Raw genomic sequence first — 23703 nt, 5'->3', positions numbered from 1 at the left:
TGAAACTACTATTAAGATTTTGTATCATTGTGTTGCTTGAAATATTAAATAATAGCCATTAATTAATGTGTAGTTCATCATCATGAACAATTTTTGGCTTTAACCAGTTATAAACTATGAAAGTATATCTGTAGTTTATATACAATGCTCTTAAAATTCTCAGTTTTGAGTTTCAAACAGCATTCATCTAAATTGGAACAGTATTATTATAATGCCTTTAACTATTAAATTAACATCAATAAATAAACCATAATATCTCCCAATCTGAGTATTTTTTACTCTGGTGACTTTGATTAAAAAACGAAGTTAAATGTTTTCTAAAATATGTAAACTTTTTTATTATATATTTTTTTAATATTGCAGGGAACTTAACTGTATGCATCAATGAAGCAAGAAGTTTAAGGTTTAAAATAATTATTTCACTTACAAGGTATTGAAAAAAATTAATTCAAATAGTAATGTCATTTTTTAAAAACAGCAATGTGTATTTAGAAAATATATGTACTTTTTATAAGACATGAGGGATCAAACTTAAAGCTCCATGTTTCAAAATAAAATTAGTGCGTAATTATTACTATTTTACAAATCCATGGTTAGAAAGTTGTTGTATGCTTTATGGTAATAAAGTACATTACCTTTACTTTAAACCCTTAACATAGTCTACAATATCAGAACATCTTCTGACAAACTAAAATGTAGTTGTTTATTATTTAATGTAAAGAAGTAAATATCAATATTATTTCAAACTTATCATTTAATTATATTACACATAAACTAATCACCTTTGTTATTAGAAATCCAAACATTTTTGTAAAGTAAGTGGATCATAATAATAATAATTGTGGTGTTATTTGTTTGTTATAACTGGAAAACATACTGCAGTTGCTTATAATAACAAAAATTTAATGTATCAGGAAAAACGTAGTGTGATGTTCAAGTTAGTACTGGCACGGTTTTGTGTTTAGAAATAAAAATCACTGTGATACTTAACTAAAGTTTGTATAATGTTGGGTCTATTACCAACTGCCTTTTCACTGGTTTGTAATTAGAAATAAAACACCGATATGTAATTTTTGCTTATTTGACTTTTTTGGAAAAACTGTGAGCCCTCAATAACTAATTCAATATTTTGTAACTAATATAATTCATTAGTTGTTTGTTTTTTTCTGGAGTTGAATTTTAATCATACTAACAAAGAACCCACACAAGATAAGTTTCTTTAGTGGCTTCTCATAGGTAGAAAAAAGTGTATGTACCTAAACCATTAATGGGCAGTAGCATTAACGGGGAAATAAAGTGAATGTCACACTCATAAAAATGACAAAATAACTGAGGAAAATAGTTTTAGAATCTATACAAAAAATACAAAGAACTGAGGGTTCTACAGTGATAAAATCAGGCAGTTGGAACACTTTTCTTAAAGACAACCACAACCCACTTTATAGTATAAATATTGTGGAAGACATCCATTCATTTACTTTGTAAAGGTACTAACACAAATGATTCAGACAAACATAATCCACTCTACAGCATAGATATTATATAAACGATTCAGGTCATTAGTGCTTAAAGGTAATAATATTTAATAAATAATTCAGAAAGAGAAACAAACTTTTAGAATTTGTCATTAGAGGATGTAATATATTGTTCAGTAGTTTCTTCTAAATTAGAAGTTTCAGAGATATTAATCCCAAATCATCAAGCAAGCAAACTAACATTCTGAATCCAGGAATGCTTTATTAGTTAACCTACATAAAGGAACTGCTGTTTTTCTGGAAGATCCATTTATTGTTGGAGTATTTGATCATGAAAGAAAGAATGTGACAGGAATAAATAACAGTTAAAGGGGAAGGATGATGGGCATACATGCTGATTTTATTTTAATTGTTGAAAATTCATCCGGCTTTATTATTTATACACTAAAGAAACACACAGTCAAATTCTCTCTACTACAAAAGTCCTCTCACTTTTTCTGGGTGAACTCTGTCATTATTGCAGAGCAATCTGTCTAATACTTGTTTGGAATTCAGTCCCACCTGTGAATGACACGTACACCTACCTGTTATTTAAGCAGGAAAAAAAAAGTATCTACATTGGGAATTTTACATAGTTTAAAGTATAAAACCATCCAATGGGTTTCTAACAAGAAAACATTTTATCACTAAACTAAAATAAAAATGCATCATAAAAATAACTTCACAAACATATGCTATTTTCATCTATGTGTATATTAATCATAATGCTTATACTGTATTTCATTTACATAACAATCCAAGTAATTTTGTCATAACTTTCACCAGCAAATCAGCAAATCTTATCAATTATTTGCATGACTATTGCTAAAATAACTAGTACTATATAAAATCATAGAATTTTGTCAATGCTTTATAAAAGCAGCTAATTTGAATGTACACATTACTTTATAACTTGATTTTAGGACTAACCTAAATTTTCTTAGCTAGTTGAACCTAATGAGATGTTTAATAGTGTTATAAAATAAAATCAATTGTTCAGTTCTTCCAACCGTGAGTAATCAAACTATTGCCACCATGTTTTTGTTTCATTATATTTAATTCAAACTATTCAGCTTAATCAAATATGTCATGACTTATGAAAATAATCATTCAATCAAATCTGTTTCCAATAATTACTGTTTTTTTATTCTTTCAACTTTCTGTCTCATGCGAGAATAAATGATTTGTTAAAATTAACAAGCTCCACTAATTGCATAGTTGTACTACTTATATAATATTCTGAAAGTAAGCTTTAATCAAGAGGTTTAACAGTAAAGCTAGAAATAAACAGGAGGTTTAATTAGATAAACCTGAAGAATAAAAGAGAGACACCAATGTAATCCTGTTGTATAGATATTGGTATTGGTTTCAATAAAATAATCAGTTTGCTATTTCTTCTGAATAATGAATAGGTCTGTGAGGAACTTATTGAACTGAATACTTACTTCAAAATGATATGATAACAGCAACTTTTACAAAAAGCAAGTTCTGCTTTTAATAATTACAACATTTCAACCATCAGCATTAAGTCATCATCAGGTATGAGGTATATTCATGTGACTTACCCAATGTAATATAACTGTATTATATTGGTCAAAATGTAATTATTAAAAATAGAACATGCTCTACTCTAAAATTTCGTATTAATACTTTTAAATATTGAGTTGATTAATTTAAGTAAATATAAATAATAATAAACAATTTGGTGTTAAAATAAATAACCTTAATAAATCCTTACCCTAATTCCAATATTTAGTAACTAAAATAAAATTGATAAAATGTACACTTCACCAACTTAATCCAGTTCTTAATGAAACAGCTGCTATGGTTCAAGTAACTTGTATAAATTTAGTCTCAACCACTACTACCTCCATTATATTCTAGCCAGCCTCAAGAGCCCTGATATTGGATGAAAGAAATCATTGGCACAGGGCATATCAAATGTACTATACTCAATATATTATTCTATTCTCTCACTCATTTCTTATAAAAACTACCATTCATTAATGGCTCAAAAACAAAAATAACTCCACTTTAAATGTTACAAATTATACATAATTGATTCTTGCTTTTCACTTCTAAATGTTTTCACACTTTATCATACATAGAAAAGATATATTCACTGCCTATTGAAATTTTTCTAAATAAAAAAATTTTGACAATACTTGAGAAGCATGAAGTATTAATGCCAGCTTCCTAAAACAAAATCAAGGCCAATTATTTTTTTTCCACCTTGAATATTTGACCAAAAATCTCATCACCATCTTGTGTTTTGTAAAGTCAAACATCTTTATATACTATGTGCAAGGATCTTAATGTTTTTCTCACATTTCATGAAGGAATAAAAATGTATTCAACAGCAAATAAGTACACTAAAGGAACTAAGATAAACATCAGTTGGTTTCAAGCATAAAAACATTTTGACAACTTTTTGGTAACCTAAAAATGTTCAGACAAGTTTTATGGGAGCTTTCCATCAAATATAACTATCCTAGGAATTTGATGTCATAAAAATTTTTCAACACATTCTGGCAAGAGAAAAATTAAAGTTTTAGTAAGGAAACAGGACCAGTGTCTTTCCACTTTATGGTTTGAAGAACATTTTAAGGAAAAATATATTTATATGAGAAGAGCAGTCCTAACTCAGAAGTCCACATAAACATGTTCGGATTTCAAAATCTTTTCTCGTATACAGTATCAACCCTTAAGGACTCTTACAAAATAAAGATGCACGTTTCAACACTTTCTTTGAATTAATAAATGTTTTTTTTTAAATAAACATTTAATTTTATGATCATTTGTATGTATTTGCATAAGTGAAAATCTAATAAAAATTAAACAACAAAAAATATAAATAAATAAACTTATAGTTATCACATTAAACAATGTCAAAAGTTTTGGCTAAATGGGTAACTAATTAAACTACAAAGCAAAGACTGTAGCTGCCTAGCTAACCAAACTATACAAATAAAGATATTAGCTGTCTAAGTTACCAAACTATACATTATAGTAGTTACCTGGATAACCAAACTACATAATAAATATATATCTACTACCTACATAGCCTAAGCTACCCAGTAAAGATTGTAGCTACTTTGGTAACCAAAATACACATTAGATATTAACTGCCTTGGTAACAAAACTACATAAGGATTGTCAATGCCTAGGTAACCAAACTACACAATGAAAATAGCAACTGCCTAGATAGCAAAACTATACATTAAATATTGTAGCTGTCTAGGTAATCAAATTACACATTAATAATTGTAGTGACATTGGTATCCAAACTGCACAATAATGACTGTAAATGCTTAGGTAAACAAACTACACATTAAAGAACGTAGCCACTTGGGTAACCAAACTAAAGAATAAAGATATTATCTGTCTTGGTAACAGAACTATACATTAAAGATTATAGTTTCCTAAGTAACCAAACTGCAAAAATAACATATAGCTTCCTAGCTATCTAAACTACTCAATAAAGATGTTAGTTACAAAGGTAAAAACTGTAATTAAATAGATAATCAAATCACATAATGACTGTAGCTGCCTGGGTACCACAACTACATAATAAAGGCAGTATCTGTCTGTGTAACCAAACTACACAGTAACAATTGTAGTTTGTTTTGTTACATGTAGTATCTATGCTAAAGATTGCAGTTTCACAGATAACCAAACTATACAATAAAGGTAATAGCTACCTGAGTAACCAAACTACACAATAAAGAGTGTGCCTTCCTAGGTTACCAAACTACATAACAATGATAGTAGTTGCCTGAGTAACCAAATTGCACACTAACAGTAATAGCTGCCTGAGTAACCAAACTACACCATAAAGGTTATGCCTTCTTAGGTTACCAAACTACACAATAATGATAGTAGCTACCTGAATAATTAAACCACACTATAAAAAATTGTAACTACTGATAAACCAAATTACATAGTAAATGTCCAGTTTATCATTTATACATTTGTTGTTTTTTTTCTCATTTTTTATCAATTTTCTGTAATACACCTAATAAACACAAACTGGTTTACATCAAACACAATACTAATACATTAGTTTTCTGCTTGAAAGCATTATTAAATACTAAATACAATTAATTACCTTTCACCAGTTGATTTTATATTCTACTTAATAAAAGGTTCACATAACAAAGAAATTCCAAAAGTAAGTTCCCAAACACTGCTTGCTGTTGTAAGGCACCTCATGCAGTTACCAACAATTCATATGTTAAAACTTTTGTTGATCTATTCTTTGTACTGTTATAGTTCTTTTATATTACATAACAAACCTTCATTAAAGAACAAAAAATAATTCCTAGGTACTAGCCAACTTTTTTTTTTTTTATCACCCATTGTTCTGATACTGTTGATATTATTAAACTGTTATCTGACAATTAAAAATAAGATGACAAAACCATTTTAAATACATTGTTAAAGCAAGTTAATGTAATAGGTTATCAATACTTAACTGATCAAATCTACTAGAATCTCATTTTTACATAATTAAACAACTTAAAATTCTCTGTTCTCTTTAGTTGATATAAATTTGTATATTATTTCAAAAGTGCTCCTAGTTCTCTCAACTCGTGGCATTGACTTATCGACATACCACCACAATTCAAAAGCTGTTCTTTAGCATCTGTGCAGTTTCGTAGTAAAGAACACAAGAACTCCTGATATGCTGACTTGATGCTTGCATCTACACCATTACAACTAACCTTCCCCAGTGACAAAACAATGTGCTGAGGCCAACCACTTTCAAGAAGAAAGGGAGCCACCCATGGAACATGAGAAAGAAGATTTGAGAGTGCTATCATTCCAAGAAACCAGAGTTCCATAATTTCACTCCACACTTTGCGGTATTCTCGCATAATAACTAAAGCTGAGGTATCTTGTGAATCCTCCACCTGGTGACAGTCCCAGAGAAACTTCACACTAGCTGCAAGAAAACGGCAAAAGCTTGTCTCGCAGCTTTTAATTTTATGAGAATGTTGTCTGGCAATGAGAAGTCCCAGGACTGTAATATTTGCCTTGAGGGTTATGTGTTCAAATCCTCGAGGTATGTGTAACACTGTGTTAAGTAAAAATTTTAACAAGGAAAAGAACAACATACTTTCTGATGTCATCTTTGCTTCTAAAATCACCAAATTCTTGAAAATTCCACAGAGGGTAATGATGCATGTTTCAGAGGCTTTGTTCATATCTTTCCTCCATAGCAACCACTGAAAATCAAGATACTCAACTAAAAGTTGTGATGCATTTTGGGGAACTTTACGAATTGCATCATCTGCACTCATGTGATGCAAAGCAGGAGTCAAAAACCAAATGACATCAGTGTCTTTACCACAGGTACCTTCCAAAAACTCTTCTTTTTTATCCCAAAACATGCACTGTCCTATCTTTAAGATGTTAGGAATAACAATGCACACTTCTTCTTTCAGATAAATAGTTTCTTCTGCTAACCAAGCTGAAAGTGCTTTGACTGAGATAACAATTAAATATTGTTTATGTTCAGAAAAACCATGCCAATCGTCTACTTCTTTTGTAGCTTTTAGTAAAAATGATATAACAGCTCTAAATGCTTCATTAACTGGAGTAAGTAACTGTTCTGCTCCTGAATCAATTTGCCATACAGACTCATCACACAATATGGGTGTGGTTGCCTCCAAAACTGTATAACAAGCAGAAAGCATGTCTATATTCTCAACAATTTCTTCAACTGATCGGTCTTTCAAAATCATTTGAACTTCTATACACACTAGATGAATCAAAAAGCAAAACTCTTTTCTAATTGCTTTTGTCTCATCATTACTATTCAACATCCAAAGTAATCCAAATCTCTCCACCATTGCACATGCCAACTTCAATGCATCCCGGCATTGTGCTTTTCCTAGTTGGTTATTCAGCAAATCAAACAAGCCTTCTTGTATGATTTTACTCCAATCTGCATGAACATCTGCCGAACACCTGGGATTATCAGTCAGTAACTTTGTTAAGATATTACAAAGTTCAAACTTCCGACTTGTAGTTTCTTCTCTAAACTCAGAAGCTATAAAGTTTATTACTGCAGAAAATGAAGCAGCTTCTCGAGTCCACAAATCACTCTTGAAATAATGACTGAGGGTCATTAGAATATGCATAGCTTTTTCATGATCAAGCAAATAATTTATAGCCACATTTACAAGATAATCCACAAACTGTTTGGAAATAATACCATTTCTACCTTCTTCTGTTGAGCAAACATTTACTAAACATTGTAAAATGTCTTTTTCAATTAAATCCTGGAAAGAATTAGATTCTTTTGACTGAAGGATTTCTTTAAAAGTATCAAGATTACTACAAATAAAGTCATGTGCTGGTGATTTAGGAGAACCAGATACTACTGCTAAAACTGTTAAAGCAACTGACCTAAATATTTCTTGAGGACATCCATCTATATCATGATGTGGATGCAACAGCCTCTGTAAAAATGATGATCCCACTGCATCAAAAATATCCTTTTGCTGTACATGATCCAGTTCATAGCCACCTATTTTCAAAGTCTTCACTAAAACAAGAAGGGCTGCAAATTTTTCAGCATCACTCTTTGTTTTGTGCAATCTCTCAATACATTTATGAAAATCTTCCATCCTCTCTCTTTTTTTGGCACTGTAAAATTTTACACTGTCACAAAATACAATTTTAACTTTTATTTATTTATCTAACCTTTCGATTTCTAAATCATATTCGAGATCAAGACATGTAAATATGCTCCAACGCCACGTTTTACACATCTAAAAAGGGGAGGAACTGTCCTAAATCAAGCATTAACTATACTTCTCGTCCACAACTAAGGTTTACAATTTTTATTTTATACATAGGCCTAATCATAGATCACCGAGTCGAGTTCACTGAAATAACACTTATAAGAATTACAACTTACATAACTTAAATTATTCAAAACTGAAAACGAATATTGTTCAAGTCCACCGTTATATCCAAACAATAAGACGACGCTGCATTCATGTATATCTCAAGTTCTTGGGAAGCTACAACTCCAAATGATTCAGGCCTTCTTGCATAACTCATACAGAATTAGAAATATTATCACATGCCTTTGTTACAAAACACTCACGTATTGTGCAAGGTTACTTGGGAAACAAAAAGTTAAGGGCACAGACCTGCAGAATAACAACTTAGCAGTAAATTTAAACTTCTTCTTTTTAAAAGAAATTACTTAGAAAGTAGAAATAAAAGAGGCGAACATTCATACCCGTAAATCTAAGAAAAGGCGACGTAGATCAACACACTTTGCAAAACTCCAGTCACAGGCTTACAAATAAAACTTGGAATAAAGCTCGAAAGAAATAACAAATATAAATTTATTTCACAAAAATCATCAAGAACATCAATGATAACTATTTAAACAATAAAAAGAAAAAAATATATATTTGAATGTTCGTCACGCGCACTAACTAGTTTTTGATTCACTTATATAACTAAACATAACTATACTTAGGAAAAAAAAACTTGTTTTATGATAAATGTCGCGTAAACTTCAAATTTGTTTCACCTCTTCACAGTTCCCTTCATCTGTCCATTTCGAATTCCAAAATACGTAAAATGGTGTAAAAATAATATTTCATATTTGTAATTTTGTCTCTCAAGCATTACTATTCAAAACTCGCCAAAGTCCTTTCTTTATTACCAAAACTCGTCAAAACTTATAGCAGACAAAGAATATATATATATATATCTGTTATACTAATCAGTGATGTCGAAAAACCCACTTGTTGAGAAATATATTTGCAAAAACGGCTCGTTTGGGTTGAGAAAATATTTTACATAGAAGAGCGAACAACGTTTCGACCTTCTTCGGTCATCGTCAGGTTCACAAACTATAAGTCAATGTTTTTCAACTGCATTTGCTAGATGACCCTCATTATCTCTCCACAGATGAAAAAATGTTTGATGATTTTTGGCGCAGTTCGTCAAGTCTCATAAGAAAGTTAATATATGCATCTCTCAAATACTTCGAGGACTAAAAGCAATGTTGGCTCAGCGTAGACAGTTCGTACATTCTCTGGAAATCTGCTCGAAACCTCAAGGGGTTCGTAACCACAGTTTAAAAAATTGCTTTAATTTGAGCATTTTTTTCAGCACGTATAGTACGGCTTTAACCGCGTGATTAGATATTAGAAACTATTCACACAGTATTAGGACAATAAAATTAGATGTAAACTATCAGGGCCCTTAAGGTATTAAGGACAAATCTATATAAATATAATATTATTGTGTGCTGTATGTTTATGTAACTACTTTACAGAGTGTAGATGGATCTTCACCTTCACTGGTATAGAGGTTCTTTAGGTCCATGCAGGAGTTCATACAAATTTTCAGCTTTGCAGTTTTTATGGGCGTTTTTGTATTTTTACGTTTTTTACCTCTGCTTCGCACCCCGTAGACAAGCTTTTGTCAAATTTAATATAGAGATTTGTTGAATCATGAAAAGGTGCATATAAACTTTAATTGTTATATTTTGGGTTTTGTGGTTTTCATGGTTATTTGTTTACTACTACTTCCTCCCCTTTTGATGGATCTTCACCAAATTTGATACGAAGGTTTACTGTTCCCGTGATAATATACATAGAAATATTCAGTATGCATTTTTGCGCCGGCCCGGCATGGCCTAGCGCGTAAGGCGGGCGACTCGTAATCCGAGGGTCGCGGGTTCGCGCCCCCGTCGCGCTAAACATGCTCGCCCTCCCAGCCGTGGGGGTGTATAATGTGACGGTCAATCCCACTATTCGTTGGTAAAAGAGTAGCCCAAGAGTTGGCGGTGGGTGGTGATGACTAGCTGCCTTCCCTCTAGTCTTACACTGCTAAATTAGGGACGGCTAGCACAGATAGCCCTCGAGTAGCTTTGTGCGAAATTCCAAAACAAACAAACAAGCATTTTTGCGTTATATGTTTTACAACTTTTCATGTCCTACGATAACCTTTCATAATTTTTGAGTTTACATAATTTTTCTTGTACTCCAACAATTAATTTTGATATTATGCTGCAGTCTGATATTGTAGGAATCAAAAATGGTAATTTAGATTTATTTCGGTTTTGTGGGCTTGGACTATATAACGTTAGGGTAAATTAAAAAAAAAAAAAAGACAGATAAAATATATATGTTTGCTAATATCTTTTATATTAATTTCATAGCTTCTAGAGGTTATGCAAGTGAAATTTGAAAGCTATCAGATGAAACATGGAACTTGAACCCACATCGCGGAGCTCACATCTAATACTGTGGTGGCAACTAATAAGAATGATCGCTTGTTTTTCTTGCTTGGTTGTTGTTGAATTTTGCGTAGAGCTACACGAGAGCTATCTGCGCTAGTCGTCCCAAATTTAGCAGTCTAAGACTAGAGGGAAGGCAGCTACTCATCATCACCTAACGCCAACTCATGGGCTACAGCAAATTGTGGGATTGACCGTAACATTATAACGCCCCCACGGCTGATAGGGTAATCATGTTTGGTGCGACGGGGATTCGAACCCACGACCCTCAGATTACGAGTCGAACGCCTTAGCCCATCTGGCTATGCCGGCTTTCCCCAATCACAATTGTGATATGTGAGGGCATATACGCTTTCCTTTTTTCAGTGACATAGGTATTTTAGAATTTTATACTTACTTTTGATGAACATGAAAATATTTAAAAGTTAAATTTATGAAATAAAATATTGTATAACGTTAGTTTCGTCATAAAGATGAAAATATTTTATAGTTAGTTTCGTCATAAAGATAAAAATATTTTATAGTGTTGGATTTACGAGGAATGTAAAAATCCATATACATACATGTATAATCGCTAAATGTTTGTCTGTGTGTCAAGTTTTATATCTTCTGAATGGTAAATTGAGAGAAAAATGTGTGTGCATCAAAATGATATTTGTCAATAGTATGTTATAGTAATATTATTAATATGTTTGCATTTCTTTCATATCGATTTGTCAAATTGTCAAATTTTGTACGAGCTCGACAGTCAATTTGAGAAAAGAACAAAATATTTTTTTCTGCGACGGAGCTTCACGAAAAAAACCGGACTTTTTTGTTGACTGCCTGAAAGAAGTATTTCAAAGATAGGAGTATGAACGGGGAAAATGCATAAAGAAAGGAACGTATTTCAGTATTTTTACGTACTACTATTTTAAGTAACCGGAAATATGAATTTGAATTTAGAAGTTAATTAAATGTTAATATGTATCAAATTTATGGTATTTACCAACAAGATTGATGCATACAATTTTCTTCTTTAACACAAATATATTTTAATATACAAATAAAAAACAGTGCAATTGGTATATATACAAGAGTTTTACACACTTACAGGCAATACTAAGTATTTTATCCGGCTTAAAACTTAATATCCTCGTGAAAACAATAATGTCCGAAGTAATTTAATGAAGTTGAACTGCTTGTAATGTGTGAAATTTATAAATGTTCCTGGTAGAATTCTATAGTTTTCTGATTAATAGACGTTATTCACAATTATAGCTTCCGTGGTCTTTAGCACACTAATAACTGTACAATAATAATCCTCTCTCTGTCCTTGGCTTGACATGGCCAAGCGCGTAAGGCGTGCGACTCGTAATCCGAGGGTCGCGGGTACGCGCCCGCATCGCGCCAAACATGCTCGCCCTCCCAGCCGTGGGGGCGTTATAATATGACGGTCAATCCCACTTTTCGTTGGTAAAAGAGTAGCCCAAGAGTTGGCGGTGGGTGGTGATGACTAGCTGCCTTCCCTCTAGTCTTACACTGCTAAATTAGGGACGGCTAGCACAGATAGCCCTCGAGTAGCTTTGTGCGAAATTCCAAAACAAACAAAAACTCTGTCCTAGCAGTTTTTTATACAAAGCACGCAAGTTTGTAGAAATTTCAAGAATATTCTAGCACGTTTTCGTAAAACAAATATTGTTGATTTTTACTCTCAAAAATCTTCTACATGTTTCGAGAACAGGCAGGATTTGCGCAGTACGCGAATGTAAAAAAGAAAACTATACTGAAGCAAGCGTAGATATTGAAATAAACCTATAACGGCAAATTTGTTGCAGTATATATTTGTTGTTGTTCAGTTTACACATGTATTTCTTATGTTGGTATCACATGCATGCTTTCTTTGTTCCATGTCCAATAAATCGATTTAAATTCAGTTGAATAACTTTCCTTTGACACTTCATATAGAAATGCCTAATGTCAAAAAGTGTTCACTTTGGTAATGTTCATTGTGCTTAGTAAAACGATAAAGATCGGTAGCATTCAGCGGGAAAATTCCCGCGGCTACTCATCAAACCCGAACACTTTATTGCACTAGATGCACCCATTACATTGAAACAGAACCGGATTAAGAGCAATTGATGCCCTAAGCACAGACCAACAATGGTGCCCCCCTCGACCCCTCCATCGCGTAACTGATGAGACATTAAGACTCAATAAGTGTTGAAAGTAAAATAAAAGTTTGAAAATTTATAACCCTTCTTCAGTTTTCTTCCAGGTCAAACCCCACAACTATATTAAATAAAAACTTTTTAAATTTATTTTTTAACAGATTGGATATGGATCAAAATCAAGCAATGACTGAGGCCTTTTATTTAGAAATTATGAAGGGAGCCATTTCTTTGAATAATGATAATTAAAAATAATTATTTTCACTGTGTATTCGTTTTCACTTTGAGTTAACAATTCTCACTTTGATGTTAACAAATTTATACTTTGATGTTCACAAAAATGAAAAATATATCAAAACCCTCTTATTAAAAAAATGCTAACGTTGATGTTAACAATTTCTCACTTTGAACTTAAAATCCTGTAAGAAACTTATTTACTTGTACCTTAATATTTATTTAAACTTTTAAAAAATTCTACATTTTTTAATTGCAAAGTCTTTGATGAAGTCCTCAAAACTAATTTGGCGTAACAAATCTGCTTCTATGCTCAGCAGAGACAAGGCATCAAGACTCTCTTGTCGCATAGTTCTGTTAGGATTTTAAATATGGTTGAGTTGAGATAATGAACGCTCAGCTGTGCAGTTTGTGACCATTAATGTAAAAAATATACGCAAAATAATATCTACGTTTTGAAACGCACACTCAACTTTGTCTTCTGAAATTATTTTATAAAGTTCAACATGCCTGAAACTGGTTTTACAGTTTTTGTCGCACTGAACTTATAGCGCACGAGTGAAACTGCTGAAGTTTGGCAAAGAGATTAGTGTCCACGTCCTCTGGGCAAGCATTACTTAGCTTTTGGCAACACTGAGAGTACCTTTCAGTTTCAATAGATGAAGTGACATCATTTGACACATCACTTAGGAAAGAAAATCTGTTTGTTATTTCTTTGTACACCTCTCCTCTTCTTCTCATCTTTCTAGTTTGTCAACAATTGTGGAGAAGGTGTTGATAGGAAATTTATCTCTGGCATTCAGATCTACTTCTTGTGCATCTCCGTCATTGAGTACCTTCTTTCAGACACGTTTGCGAGTTTGAGCTGCACTGTAATCAACATGTGGTACTATTTCCTTTGTAACTGCTTCAAATCTTCCAAAGTCATCCCTTAAAGTGCGTAGTTGGTCAACTAATGACTGGTACAGCTCTGCACATGTTTTTAAGTTCACATCCTCATTTTGCAGAACTTGACTTGCTTTATGAAATGTTTGCAAAATCTCATCCCGTATGATCAACATAAAAACAAATTCTAGCTCTTGCATCTTATCTGCAATATTGCCTGCTTCTCTTCTAGTGTCTCCCTTTTGTGACTAGTCTTCAACTAGACATTCTAAAGCTTCCAAAATCTTAAAGAAAGACTTCAAAATTGCTGTTGTTGCCACAGCATGTGCCTCCCATCTGGCATCAGAGAGGGATTTTAACACACTTTCATTTCCAAAACAAGCTTTAAGAATTTTCCACCGGCTGGTTGAGGCTGAAAAAATGTATAGAGCAAATGCATTGTAGAGAAAAAAATTAACTGCCACTTGACAGCAGTCAACAGCACTTTGGCCTACCACATTTAGTGAATGGGCTGCACAAGGCACTTATATGGCAAACTTATTTTTTCTTCTAAAATCTTTTGCTGCATACCCTTATAATGTCCAGACATGTCAGCAGCATTGTCGTAACACTGACCCCTATATTTTGAAAAATTAAATTCGCAAACATCACGTAAGTACTGCAATACCTGGTTTGTCATTTCCTCACTGATATGGCTTTTTAGTTCCAGAAAGGTTAAAAAACGTTCAATAGACTGCCCATCTATTAAGTATCAAAGTATAACATTTAACTAATCTTTATGTGATAGATTTGGCGTCGAGTCAATTGACAAGCTAAAATAACCAAAACAATTTACCTCATCAACAATAAACGCATGGACCTTTTGAGCTGTTGGTTCAATCAGTTTTTCACATGTGGTTTTGGAAAAATAAGAAGGATTTCCTTTTCCAGAATTTCCATATTTCGAAATGTACCCTGCTAAAAATATATCAAACTGATTTATAAGTTCAAGCAACCCCAAACAATTCCCTTTCTGCAGTGAACCAAATTTTTCATCTGTTCCTCGAAAAGCCAGGCCATGTTCAGCTAACGTACGAATATAAACTATTACACGCTCCAAGACATCTTCCCAGTAATTGCACTCTTCTTTAATTTGTTTTTCCAACTCTTTTTGCAACTCTAAACTTTCTTTGCGAGTTAAGTATGTTAGCATAGAGTCTCAGTGAGTAGTACTTCTTTCATAATGATCAATTACAATAGTATTTCGCCAGTTACCGAACGCAAGAAACATTTAGAGGCAAAAAGTTTACAAACAAAGCAGTAAACTGACCCTGTTGATGGTGAATACAATAACCACTCTCTCTTGTATTGCTCACCATTGGCTTTTACCCCAAAGAAAAGCTTTTGCGAACAGTTTCTCGTTCGTTTGCCACTATTGAAAGTCCGGCAAGATTTGCCAAAATGGCCCATTGTGGTATTGACAGTCACTTGGTTCACAAGCAATCCAACAAGCCGAATCAGCAGCAGAGAAATCAGGCCACAACCCTGGATCTTTTGCTTTAGTTTCTTCATCTTTTGTAGACTGAAGCATTTTACCATAGTCCAGTAGATTTTCATTTTCAGCAATTATTTCAACTTCAGACTATCTTGTTGAGCAACATGCATCAACAATAACACTAGAGATATCAGAAGAATTTACAAGCTAAGTGAGATCAGTTGTGAGACTTGTGCCAGTTGAACCAGACTGTGACATCTCAACGTCATCATGATGTTCTGATCTTGAAGTGGACAAAGTGGCCCTTGCAGGTGTAGAGCTTGGTTCAACTTTAATCTTGTCAGAGTCAGATGCAGTACAAGTGAGTTCTGATGGCGGAGATGGGTTTTGATTTAAAAGATCATGTCGTGTAAGTTGAGTGAAAAATTAGTCAGGTTTCCAGTCTTGGCCACTAAATCCAAAGCCTTTTGTTGGTTACTTTTTGCCGGTTTTCTTTTTTGTGTACCACTTAATCTGAAAACTATAGAAACAAAAATAAAAAAACACAAAAGAATATGGATCATATATAGTTACAGTGATTAGAAAAACACTGAAATTCATAAAGAAAAACTTTGGGAAGACAGTCAAACATACTAAACTCTAGTCCTACATTCAGACAAAGACTGTCAGAAAGTTATCCTGGACCTAGGTCCATTAACACATAAACATGAATTCATAAATACCTTTATTGATTTGCTGCATTCTGATTAGTTGAAAGCCATTCAGCACCAGTCTCGAATCGATTTGAGACTGGTTTCAATCCATTTTAGGAGAATTAGTTCTCAGTCATTACAAAACTATCATGAAGGTTGTTGCTATGGTAGCTGTATGCAAGAAGTAATGTCAATGACAATATGCAAATCCATTGTTAGGCAAAAAGTATTCCTAAAAAATTTGTGATCAACAACATATACTGTAGTAACCTATATAGACAGTGATCATTCTGTACTGGTACATATACGTAACATACAATCAATTGTAAACTGTACTGCACATTGAACTACTAAATGCTGAGTTAGGCTTAAGCTAGAGTACCCTAATCCTAATCAAGTATCTGAAAAATGAGATGTAACCTCAACTTTGAGCTCAGTTTTGACCTGAGGACTTTAGATGATCCTACAAACCATACATCAACAAAACAGGTATACGAGGGCTGTTCAAAAAATACGCGGACTGTTTGAATTGCGCGGCTCCAGTTGGTTCCAGGGGAATCCGCTTGGTGTCGCAAGGTTCGCACAGATCAGCTGATTACGACGCCATTTCCTGATTCCAGATATCTTCATTTGTGTATTAGCTACGCGGTTTTAAGTGAAGTGCGATTTTTTCGTTTGGCGGATTTCAGAATGAATGAGCTGAAGGAGCAACGACTTGCTGTAAAATTTTGTGTTAAACTTGGACAATCTGCGACTGAAACTTTTGCTATGCTTAACACGGCTTGCGGTGATGTTGCTATGAATCATAGGGCATGTTTGAAATGGCATGAACATTTTAAGGATGGTCGACAGTTCATTAAAGATGATGAGCGTCCCGGACGTCCTTCCACGTCAACTGGCGACCCACACGTCGACAAAATCAACACCCTGGTGCGGGCAAATCGACGTCTGACTGTCAGGGAGCTTGCTGAAGAGTGTGGGATATCAGTTGGATCTTGTTACGAGATTTTGACCGAAAAATTGAAGATGCACCTCGTTGTTGCGAAATTCAGCCCTCAGAACTCGTGAGTTTTTGGTCAAACACTCGATCACTGTTCTTCCCCACCCCCCTACTCACCTGACCATGCTCCTTGCGATTTTTTCTTGTTCCCCAAACTCAAAAGATCCTTGAAAGGAAGAAGATTTGGAGACGATTCCCGAGATTAAGGCAAATGCGACGAAGGAGCTGGAGGACATTACAAAAGAAGCGTACCAAGACTGTTTCAACAAGTGGAAACACCGTTGGGATGAGTGTGTGCGTTGGAGAGGAGAGTACTTTGAACGGGTTCCAGACCTGTAACTTCTAAATAAAGTAAATTTTGTTTTATGACGTCAGTCCGCGTATTTTTTGAACAGACCTCGTATGTTTGAAACTTTATCTGTATGCCTGGATGCGAAGGTGGATTCAAAACGAAGGCCTTAAATGAGGAATAGTCCACTTCGTTATTTCAGGCTACAGAAGCGTTTCCACTAAACTAGTTTCAGTATTTAGGCCTAACATTATTGCCACTCAGTTCTCAGATAACAACACTAACGTCAGGCATAATACATTGCAACTGAAGCCATTAACGTTAAGCCTCGTACTCAGTTCTGACCTTGCGCACATTTACTTGTTCAATTCATGCACTTTTTCAGGCAATCCTGAATTGATTTTGTTGGTTTTTACAGTATCTTTGTAAGACCACGGAACCCCAGTATTGTACATCTACTAGTAGTATAATGTATGTATGTATACATAATAACGTTAGGAATCATGTTGTCGTACATGTCGAAATCTCACGCAATGTGATCTAAAAGGTCGAATTATCGACTTTAGACTGCTCCGATCAGCCAACAAAGACAACTAAACGCAACTAAATAAAATACTACTGAAAATCAAAAAAGCCAACACGATTTCAAAAACACTTTATTCCTAACTACGCAAGACCGACTCACGCACACCACAAATATACGGCATTCCCAAACCTCATAAACAAGATTGTCCATTACGACCAATAATGTCCACATGTGATTCGTTTAATTACAATCGTGGTACATACATAGCATGGGTATTCTCCAAATAACATCAGCCAGCTCATTCATCAAAGACGCTTTTAATTTCAAGTCTAATCTTAATCAACTTAATCATAACGCCTCAATGGCCAGTTTCGATGTTATATCTCTCTTTACAGTAGTTGCAACCGCTGAAGCCTGCAAGATAGCCTTAGAACTCTATATCCGAGACACGAACCCATCAATAGATATTCTCAGCAACCAATTAGCAACCCTCACAGAATTCACTCCGATGAAGACGAACTTCATGTTCAACAACCACAACTATATACAAACAAATGGCCTAAGCATGGGCAGCACAGTATCACCAGTGCTAGCCAGTATTTTTATGACACAAGTTGAAATACAAGCAATTAACACAGTATTACATCCTCCACGATATTGGTACAGATATGTAGACAACATGATTGCGGGATTCACATCTACAGAACACACATTTAATTTTTTCAATCGCATTAACTCTATACATCCAAACATTAACTTCACATGTGAACAGGAATAAAGCAATCAGATATCATTTCTTAACCTCAAACTTACAAGAACCGATACACAATTTAAAACAGGAATCCAATGAAGAATCACCCATACTAGACTATACATTCCATGGGACTCAGCACATGAAACAAAACAAAAACTCAATATACTAAGAAATCAAATAAACACAGCCATAAAACTATGCTCACCAAATAAAATTAACAACGAATTAGACAAAATAAATCAATACTCATCAACATCAATAAGTTTCCTCCACAAACTGTAGAAAACATTATACGCACAACCTAGACAAAAAGCAAAATCAACTAACAAAAGTAAATATACCCCACAATTTAAAAAAAAAATCACGAAATCAAAAACGGCTACATACCATATATTCCCGACATAATAATAAAAATAACCAACATTTGGCAAAAAACTAGCAACAAAATATGACATTCCAGTTAATACCAAATTTATTCAAAATCTAGGCACAAAACTAAGGTCTATACAATGTAAAGACTAAATTGACAAACACAACACCAGCATTATTTATAAAATACAATGTGATAACTGCCACGACTTCTACATTGGAGAAACAAGTAGAAAGATGGAAATCAGATTCAAATAACACAAAAAGTCACCTTCACCTTTACAGCAATATTTCGCAAATTAATGACTTCTTATTTCAGATACATAGTTTAGTAGTTTTTCGAAACTTTAGTCACTCACCGAGCCAAGGAAAACGTTTTTTTAATAATGCAGAGTAAAATCGAACATAGCAGATAAGGACAATTACAAAAAATTGACAAAGTTGAGTGTGGCAGTGAAAGAGTTAAGGGCATGATAGCTATGTGGAAAACTCTGTGGTGCCCTTAGCATGTGCTTATTTTGCTTTATGGTTAATTTAGGGCTGCATAGAAACATAAACAATTTTGCTGACAGTGCTTTGCAGTTAATTTCATTTGCTTAAAAACAAACGAAATGAAATTTTCCTTATTGAAATAAAACAAGAAATGGCAAACGACCCATTAAATAATCATATTTTATATATACTCTGAAATATGAGATTCAGTTGACAGCATATTTTACATTTGTTCATCATTATTTTTAGGAAAGTTACTAGTGTTTCATCGTCAGCGTTATAATAAAGCTGGAAATATTTTGGTTAGGTTTATGTTTGTCTGTTGTTAAGTGTAAAGCTACACAACTGAATATCTGTGCTTTGTCCACCACACGCACCGAAACCCGGTTTTTAGCACGGACCCGTTAGATTTACGAGAAAGATCAAAATATTATAGTACTAGATTCATGATAAACACCAATTTTTTTAAAAAAGTGTTGCGATGAGGATGAAAGTATTTTTTTAAATTTATGATAAAGAACAAAATATTTTATAGCATTAGGTTTATAATCACGATTAAAATATTTTGGTGTTAGGCTTATGAGGAAGATCATATGTTTTATATTGATATGTTTACGATAAGCATCCAAATATTTTCTAGTGGGATTTAGGATAAAGAAGATTTTTTTTTATTTGAGATACATGATAAACCTTTAAATATGTTAAAGTTTTACACTTATTACAGAACTAAAAATATTTTGTAACATTAATATTGTAATCTGCTTGTCGTGAGTACCGAAGCTATTTTTATATTTTAACCTCTCAGCCTTATTGGTGATCCACAGTGAAGAAATTCACAATAAAGTTGCAAATATTTTAGTGTAATATAATGATAAAGATTTAAATATTGTGATGTTAACGATAAAGATGAAAATGCGTGTTTACTAGTAGCAAAGCCACATCGGGTTATCTGCTGAGTCTACCGAAGAGAAAAAAAAATATTAGTCTTAATTTATAATTACGATGAAAATATTTCGTTCGTTAAACTCCTAACGTAAGTAAATCAATATTTGAAATTATACACGAACTTTTCTGAACGTTTCTTTGGAGGCTCTTTTACTGAAGCCTTCGTTGGGCAACATGTACGGAGCAGTACAAATTCATTTTTCTGTGGAATATTGCTGAAACAATAACTGGTATCTGGTATTAAAAGTTATTAATTGTATAGAAATTAAAACGAATATAGGATTAACTGTTAAATATTTAAGCTTTTATATATACATTGAATAAATAAAAACCTCGATCTTTTGTAACTGTATAAAAATAGCTTGGTTTGAATTTCGCTTAAAGTTACATGAGGAATATCTGAGTTAACCACCCCTACTATGGCAGTGCAAGGCTAGAGAGAAGGCACCTTGTCATCACCACCAACCGCCAACTCTTGGGTTACTCTTTTACTAACAAATTGTGGAATTGACTGTAACATTATAAGGCTCTTCATCTGGAAGGATGAGCACGTTTCCTGGGATGGGGAATTTGAACCCGCCACCCTAACATTGAGAGTCAAGCTCCTTAACTATCTGGCTATGTATAAAAGTACTATACGAGGGCTGTTCAAAAAATACGCGGACTGACATCATAAAACAAAATATACTTTATTTAGAAGTTACAGGTCTGGGACCCCTTCAAAGTAGTCTCCTCCCCAACGCACACACTCATCCCAACGGTGTTTCCACTTGTTGAAACAGTCCTGGTACGCTTCTTTTGTAATGTCCTCCAGCTCCTTCGTCGCATTTGCCTTAATCTCGGGAATCGTCTCAAATCTTCTTCCTTTCAAAGGTCTTTTGAGTTTGGGGAACAAGAAAAAATCGCAAGGAGCAAGGTTAGGTGAGTAGGGGGGTGGGGAAGAACAGTGATCGAGTGTTTGGCCAAAAACTCACGAGTTCTGAGGCACAAATTTCGCAGTAACGCGGTGCATCTTCAATTTTTCGGTCAAAATCTTGTAACAAGATCCAACTGATATTCCACACTCTTCAGCAAGCTCCCTGACAGTCAGACGTCGATTTGCCCGCACCAGGGTGTTGATTTTGTCGACGTGTGGGTCGTCAGTTGACGTGGAAGGACGTTCAGTACGCTCATCATCTTCAATGGACTGTCGACCATCCTTAAAACGTTCATGCCACTTGAAACATGCCGTACGATTCACAGCAACATCACCGTAAACCGTGTTAAGCATAGCAAAAGTTTCAGTCGCAGATTGTCCAAGTTTAACGCAAAATTTCACAGCAAGTCGTTGCTCCTTCAGGTCATTCATTCTGAAATCCGCCAAACGAAAAAATCGCACTTCACTTAAAACCGCGTAGCTAATACACAAATGAAGATATCTGCAATCGGGAAATGGCGTCGTAATCAGCTGATCTGTGAGAACCTAGCGACACCAAGCGGATTCCCCTGGAACCAACTGGAGCCGCGCAATTCAATCAGTCCGCGTGTTTTTTGAACAGACCTCGTACATACTCTTGCTTCAATATATCAAACGTAAGGAAAATAGAATAATAAGTATTACTTAGGCAAATAAATTGTTCATGTTCAAATATTACATTGTAAAAGTAAAATGTTTTTTTACGTCGAAACCACGAATGTGGAGAAGAAATCAAAACCTTTCAGGCTCATCTGAACAGTAAATTTAAAAACAAAAAATCCGTACCATTTGAAGTCTACAAAGCTCTTCAATGAGGGATGTTCTATTTCACAAGGGCACGAGTTAATTGAGAAAAGTTATCACTGCCATTCGTCGGAACAAGCATAAACGAAGGAATATCTAAATTTTCGTCCATGCCATACAGTAGCTGTCAAGCAGGGATTCTTACAACACTAAATTCTAGAACTATATATATCTAGTTTTATATAGATGATGAGAAACTTAACTCGATTCTATTCGACAGTGTCACGAATCTTCCGTTTGTGTCTTGAAAATTTGGAATAGAAAAGCATATCGATATAATTCTGACACGTCAAAAATTCCCACGCGATCTTGAACTCAGCGGAAAAGCGTCAAACTTGATGATATTCAGTACAAGGCAAGGGAAGAGCCTCACTCTCTCGCACTAAAAGAAGAATCGTCATTGGTTAAACCAGACTTTTACGTCATCACGTGTAGTTTCTGAGGTGTGCAATAAAAAAACTGTTAATTTTATAGAAAAACCTGAAAATACAATCAAAGTTATCTGGCTTTATTTGAATGAGAATTTCAGACATTTTAGAAATATCACCCCAAAACTATTTATATCTATTGTTAGGCCCACCAACTCAACCTGCTGCTTTGCGACATACAAGGCCAATTAAAGCTGCAGATTTCTTAATACACTGAAAAGTGTATAAACCTTCTTTACTACATCACCCAAGATTCGGCAATGTCCAAGCTTAACTCAGATTAAAGCAAGGCAAAGTCGTAGAGCTTTCAGATATACGTTAATCTTACCAGGTCTATTCTGTGACGTGCTGATAACACAAAATTACCAGTTCTTGTGCAATGTATTTTGGAAATAGTCTCTATCAACCTTTGGTCTGTTAGCAAATTGTCTATAGTATATTACTTTTTTATGTTTCATTCTCTCTAGCACAACAAAGGGCTTTTACAAGCTTCTTTGAAAAAATAAACATTGAGTTGGCAAAAGCAGTCGATTTTATGAAGAGATATGTAACACTTTAAAGAATACGAGAACAAATGAAAAGGCAAAAGAAGTATATTGGTTGGTTTGGTGTTTTATGGCACAAAGCAACTAGGTTATCTGCGCCAAGAAGTATATAAGAAAAAGTAATTGCCTTCATCGGCATTAACATCCAGGAAACCCAACTAACATTAAATTGATAATAATGAAAATTCATGCCTGCAGTCAGATGTCATGAAACTTTCTCTCAGCAGAGGACTTAACCTCACTTGCTAAGCATTACTAAACAGAACTAAAGACCAAAGAAATACTCGTTACCAAAAAAGACAAAAGAATGGCTAAAGCTGTGTACCAAATATTAGACCCTTTCAAATTTCCAATCTTTAAAAAAATAAAA

At 34.0% G+C, this 23703-nt stretch overlaps 2 protein-coding genes and 1 long non-coding RNA gene across 4 annotated transcripts in view; 1 reads left to right on the top strand and 2 right to left on the bottom strand.

Annotated features, from left to right (window-relative positions):
* Window positions 1-2923, top strand: part of LOC143248960 (spermatogenesis-associated protein 7 homolog) — a 74829-nt gene extending 71906 nt beyond the window's left edge. Inside the window, exon 9 of the mRNA XM_076498012.1 lies at window positions 364-2923. Coding sequence (XP_076354127.1) covers window positions 364-372 — 9 coding nt within the window. The 3' untranslated portion in view covers window positions 373-2923. The remainder of the gene's footprint in view (window positions 1-363) is intronic.
* On the bottom strand, window positions 1835-8447 carry LOC143248959 (neurochondrin homolog). Its single transcript, XM_076498009.1, has 2 exons — window positions 3306-8447; window positions 1835-2036 (listed from the first exon to the last, which is right to left on the bottom strand). The coding sequence occupies exon 1, from the start codon at window positions 8147-8149 to the stop codon at window positions 6074-6076; it is 2076 nt and encodes a 691-aa protein (XP_076354124.1). The 5' UTR covers window positions 8150-8447; the 3' UTR covers window positions 1835-2036; window positions 3306-6073.
* LOC143248962 (uncharacterized) lies at window positions 2638-8845 on the bottom strand. Of its 2 annotated transcripts, none has more exons than XR_013027306.1 (2): window positions 8773-8845; window positions 2638-3413 (listed from the first exon to the last, which is right to left on the bottom strand). It is a non-coding gene; the product is annotated as an uncharacterized LOC143248962 (long non-coding RNA). The 2 variants fall into 2 exon arrangements; XR_013027305.1 differs by lacking the exon at window positions 8773-8845 and adding an exon at window positions 8443-8575.
* Between the last annotated feature and the right edge of the window lie 14858 nt (window positions 8846-23703).

Source organism: Tachypleus tridentatus, chromosome 4, assembly GCF_004210375.1.
Source record: "Tachypleus tridentatus isolate NWPU-2018 chromosome 4, ASM421037v1, whole genome shotgun sequence".
Classification (NCBI taxonomy): domain Eukaryota; kingdom Metazoa; phylum Arthropoda; class Merostomata; order Xiphosura; family Limulidae; genus Tachypleus; species Tachypleus tridentatus.
Note: the sequence above shows the minus strand (reverse complement) of the source record. Positions and strands in the feature narration are given on the sequence as shown.

Excerpts from the sequence above, each read along its gene's own strand:
- LOC143248959 (XM_076498009.1), bottom strand. The coding sequence starts at position 8,149 with ATGGAAGATTTTCATAAATGTATTGAGAGATTGCACAAAACAAAGAGT.